At 52.3% G+C, this 5,571-nt stretch overlaps 1 protein-coding gene across 1 annotated transcript; it reads right to left on the reverse strand.

Annotated features, from left to right (window-relative positions):
• Positions 1 to 243: 243 nt before the first annotated feature.
• SIX6 (SIX homeobox 6) lies at positions 244 to 5,188 on the reverse strand. The gene is made up of 2 exons (XM_074957197.1): positions 4,617 to 5,188; positions 244 to 781 (listed from the first exon to the last, which is right to left on the reverse strand). Exons 1-2 carry the CDS (start codon positions 5,186 to 5,188, stop codon positions 613 to 615), a joined length of 741 nt encoding a protein of 246 aa, XP_074813298.1. The 3' UTR covers positions 244 to 612.
• Between the last annotated feature and the right edge of the window lie 383 nt (positions 5,189 to 5,571).

The following is a 5,571-nucleotide window of genomic DNA, read 5'->3' on the forward strand; positions in this document are numbered from 1 at the left end:
CTCAAGAATTTAAAAACAGACCCTTTAAGTAAGAAAAGTTGCTCACCAAATATTTTATTATTGTTTTAGGCTGCTTCATACAGTATTGATCCTGCACATGCTCTACAAGTCACCTGTGCACATAGACAACAAGCCAAAATAATAATAATAAAATAATAATAGAAAAATCTACCATAGCAATCCCTTAAATAAGTAAATAAACATTATATATATAAAAACCCTTTAAAGTAAAGCAAAAAAGAAAATAACAATAATAAAATAAAATAATCATAATAATTAATAACAGCGTCTTTTCAACATGAAATACCCACGCGGGATACAGGGCAGGCGCTCAAACATTTTGCAACTTGGCATTTTTGTTTTTGAGGCATCGTTTCAGCAGATCCTTTTAAATAAAGGCGACAAAGATTTCTGTTAATAGAGTCTCCTACGGGTCTAAGACGGAATGCGCCCGCCGTTTACACGGGAAGAGGGCATGCTCATGGATCATGGCGCCCTGGCAATTTGGCAGCCCGGGGTAGGCTCCGAGTGGGAACGCGAGCCAGGGTGGTCTGTAGGCAGGCACTGTGTTTAGCTCGATCTCTCTCCCCCTGTTTTGTCTTGGCTGTTGTGTCAGATGTCACATTCGCTGTCGCTGGATGTGATGGAAATGGCAGAGGTGGCCGCTTTGCTGGACAGGCTGGCTGCGGGACTGGAAGCGGCCCCCAGCGGCTCCCCTGCGCTCTCCTCCTCGGTCTGCAGCGAGCGCACCGAGCCTTGGGATAAGACCTGCTGCTGTAGCCTGCAAGGAACCAGGAGACAGACACAATCACAGAGCAGCAACAGCCGTATATCCCACCCCAGTCATCTATTCCATCCACCAGCTTCCCCCACCCCAGTCACCCATCCCAGCCAGCAGCCACCAGCTTCCCCCACCCCAGTCACCCATCCCAGCCAGCAGCCACCAGCTTCCCCCACCCCAGTCACCCATCCCAGCCAGCAGCCACCAGCTTCCCCCACCCCTGTCACCCATCCCAGCCAACTATACCCCAGTCACCTATCCCAGCCAACAGCCAACAGCTTCCCCCACCCCAGTCACCCATCCCAGCCAACAGCTTCCCCACCCCAGTCAGCCATCCCAGCCAACAGCCAACAGCTTCCCCACCCAGTCACCTATCCCAGCCAACTATACCCCAGTCACCTATCCCAGCCAACAGCCAACAGCTTCCCCCACCCCAGTCACCCATCCCAGACAACAGCTTCCCCCACCCCAGACAACAGCCAACCAGCCCCCCACCACCTATCCCATCCACAGCCACCTAACCCCCACGCCAGCCATCTATCCCTTCCAACAGCTCCCACACCCCAGTCACCTATCCCAGCCAACCGCCAACCAGCCCCCCATCATCTCTCCCATCCAACAGCCAACAGTTCCTCCACCTCAGTCACTTATTCCAGCCAACTAGCCCCCATCACCTATCCCAGCCAACCCCTCCCCCACCCGAGTCACCTATACCAGCCAACAGCTCCTCCACCCCGTCACCTATCCCATCAAACAGCTACCCCACCCCCATCCCAGTCACTTATCCCATTCAAAAGCCACCCACTCCAGCCCAGTCACCTATCTCATCCAACCAGCTCCCCAGTCACCCATCTCATCCAACAGCCACCCCACCCCACACCAGCCACTTATCCCATCCAACCACCAACCAGTCCCCATACCCCAATCACCTATCTCTTCCAACAGCCAAACAGCCTTCGCACCCCAATCACATATCCAATCCAACCACCACCCCACCCCACACCAGCCACCTATCCCAGCCAACCAGCGCCCAAAACTCAGTCACCTATCCCATCCAACAACCAACAGCCCCCACTCCAATCACCTATCCCATCCAACAGCCAACCAGTCACCCCACCTCAGTCACCTATCCCATCCAACAGCCAACCAGCCACCCCACCTCAGTCACCTATCCCATCCAACAGCCAGCTGGTCACACCACCCAACCACAACCTCCTATCCCATCCAAGAGCCTACCAGCCACACTACCCCAATCATGTATCCCATCCACCAGGTAGCCAATCACCCCAATCACCTACCACATCCTAAGAGCTAGCCAGTCACCCTACCATTTGCAATCAAACTAATTCCAGCAGTTAACTCGCCACTCCATCCAGTCTATCCCCATCTCAACCACCTATCTCATTCCAACAGCTAACCAGCCTCCACCTATACCTCCCACCCCCATGCCTAATCACCTATCCCAACAGCTAACCAGCCTCCACCTATACCTCCCACCCCCATGCCTAATCACCTATCCTACCCCAACAGCTAACCAGCCTCCACCTATACCTCCCACCCCCATGCCTAATCACCTATCCTACCCCAACAGCTAACCAGCCTCCACCTATACCTCCCACCCCATGCCTAATCACCTATCCTACCCCAACAGCTAACCAGCCTCCACCTATACCTCCCACCCCCATGCCTAATCACCTACCTCAACAGCTAACCAGCCTCCACCTATACCTCCCACCCCCATGCCTAATCACCTATCCTACCTCAACAGCTAACCAGCCTCCACCTGTACCTCCCACCCCCATGCCTAATCGCCTACCCCAACAGCTAACCAGCCTCCACCTATAGCTCCTACCCCCAGGCCTAATCACCTATCCCAACAGCTAACCAGCCTCCACCTATACCTCCCACCCCCATGCCTAATCACCTACCCTACTTCAACAGATAACCAGCCTCCACCTATACCTCCCACCCCCATGCCTAATCACCTATCCTACCCCAACAGATAACCAGCCTTCACCTAGACCTCCCACCCCCATGCTTAATCACCTATCCCAACAGCTAACCAGCCTTCACCTAGACTTCCCACCCCCATGCCTAATCACCTATCCTACCCCAACAGATAACCAGCCTTCACCTAGACCTCCTACCCCCATGCCTAATCACCTACCCTACCCCAATAGCTAACCAGCCTTCACCTATACCTCCCACCCCATGCCTAATCACCTATCCTACCCCAACAGCTAACCAGCCACTCCATACTGCCACCCTCGCTGGCCAAACCAGCCCCAGTTCCCCAGTCAGCCAAATCTAGCCACGTTGGACCAGTCATTTAGCTTTTGGCTGCAAACACACAGCCAGGACCCCCGGTTCCTGATGCTTCAGCCTGCGCCCATGCGTTGCCCCCACTCCCTTCCTGAAGTCTTTCCAGCAGCTTTAGTTCTTTTGAAAGGGGATCCCCGTACAGAGCATGATTTTGCCATTCACACGGGCGGTGTGTCCTGCCCATGTTTAGAAAGGCTTAAATTTTTTCTCTTAAACAATTCCAGAAATAGGGATTGCGGTATTTTTATTTAATTCACAGCCGTCAGGCAATATTTATTTTTTAATTATGTAGTCACGTCTTTTCAGAACTCTTTTTGAATCAGTCCAGGGTGCGACCCATGCACTTTACCTAGTTATCTTCCTGCTGACTTCTGAAAAAAACAACAACCCAGGAATCACTGGCAGGAATTTGATCCATAATTTGGAGAGTCGTTTCCGCTTTCCAGGACATTTGCTTATGTCGCCAATTTCAGATAAATAATACAAAACAATAACATTGCAAAGGAAAAAAAAACCCAAACAAACCATTTTCTATTGAAAACAACAACAACCAAAAATAATCAAGAAACGATTCCTAAGGGTTTAAAAGCGCCCGCAACTAAACAAAATGAAAAGATTGTGTCTTGTAAATAATAAGGCTATTTTAAAACCAGATCTTGAAATATGTGTACAACATTGTTTCCTATTAGAACAATTGATGATGTTTTCTGAAAGGAGCCTGCAAAATTATACTAATGGCGAAATAGATGGGTCTATTTTATGTAGCTTTCTAAATACTTTAAAGCAAAACTTGGAATGGGGATAGATTTTTTTAAAATATATGTTTGGTTAGCTTCTTTATATTTTTGATATTTAAACGGCAAAAGGCTGGAAAATGAGTGACTGAGCGAATGTTCCCCATCTCTGTATCATATTCATTATATTAACTATTAGAAACCGTGCAGAAAATCCTTTTCTGATGCCCCACCTAAGGCGCTACTTCTTCAAGGGAAATACAAATCGTTTCTTGCAGCTAATCTATTAATTTAAGCTTCCCCAACACAGAGAATATTTCAAGTATGTCATTTCCTATGTTGCAATCTGAAGAATAATGTAAAAGGCAAAGCCATCCTCATAAAACAAAGCATCCCCGAAATGGCAACAAACCCCATGTCTTCCGCAATGGATCCAAGACACAGAAATATCGTTCAGAGCTTTAATATTTGACATGGGGACAAAAGGCGAGCAAGTACTGGAATTGGGGAAAAGGCGCAGATTTTAAGGGACTAACTGCATTAATTTCCGCCTTCCTTCTGTATTTATGCAAGTGCCAGTGAAAGCCAGCAGCGTCCATGGTACGCATTGCAACCTTTCAAAGTATTAAAAAGCAAGTCTATCGCTCAGCTGGAGGGAAATGCGGCTCTGCCAGCTTTATTCCAGCCGCCAAGCATCCCCTGCTCAGCGCGGAGGAGAAGAACCAGGCTAGGGGCAGCTTGTTCTAAACCGAAAAGCAGGAAAACAGCAAGGTACCGACCTGTTCTTAGCGGCTGCTGCCCTGTCTCTTTGTCTGCGGTTTTTGAACCAGTTGCCCACTTGTGTAGGGGTAAGTCCGGTAGCCTGGGCCAGTTCTCGCTTTTTGCTGGGGTTGGGGTAAGGGTCCTGCAGGTACCACTCCCGCAGCAAGTGCCTCGTCCTCTCCTTGAAGCAGTGCGTCTTCTGCTCCCCGTCCCAGATGGTGCGGGGCAACGGGAACTTCTTCCGGACCCGGTACTTGTCCACGGGCCCCAGGGGCCGGCCCCGCAGCTTCTCGGCTTCCTGGTAGTGCGCCTCCAGCCAGAGGGCCTGCAGCTTGGCGTGCGACCCCTTGGTGAACTTGTGGTTCTCCAGGATGTGGTAGAGCTCCCGGTAGTTGCCCGTGTGGAAGGACACTATGGCCCGGGCTCTCAGCACCGACTCGTTCTTGTTCAGCGCCTCGCATGCCGCGGGGGCCACCGGCAGGGACCAGAGGAAGCGACCCAGGCGCTCAATGTCCCCGCTCTCCTCCAGGGTCTCGCAGACCCCGGCCACTTGCTGGGGGCTGAAATTAAGGGAGGGCAGCTGGAACATCGAGGCGGCCGCGGCAGCGTCTCCGCCCGGCTGGAGAGCGACGGGAGGAAGGGGAGGAAACCCACGCGCGGAGGAAGGACCCCGAGATCCCCCCCCCCGCCCCGCACACCCACACGGGAATCTGGGGTACTGGGCGGATTTGCGGCTCCGCGTGCGCCTTTCCCCAGGCTCGCAGGGGCACTCGGGCGGCGGCGGCGGCGGCTGCAGCGGTGGAAGTGGCAGGGAGGGGAAGGAATTGGGAGCGCTTAGGCGGCGGTTTCCAGGGGGGGGAGGTGTGCGCGGGGGTGGGGGGATGGAGGAGGATGGCGTGGGGGGGGGAGGGGGAGAAGCGAGGAACACGCTGCTGTTCAGATGCTGGAGGGAATCCTGGTTTGCTCTTGGAC

The sequence above is a fragment of the Natator depressus genome, chromosome 6, assembly GCF_965152275.1.
Source record: "Natator depressus isolate rNatDep1 chromosome 6, rNatDep2.hap1, whole genome shotgun sequence".
Classification (NCBI taxonomy): domain Eukaryota; kingdom Metazoa; phylum Chordata; order Testudines; family Cheloniidae; genus Natator; species Natator depressus.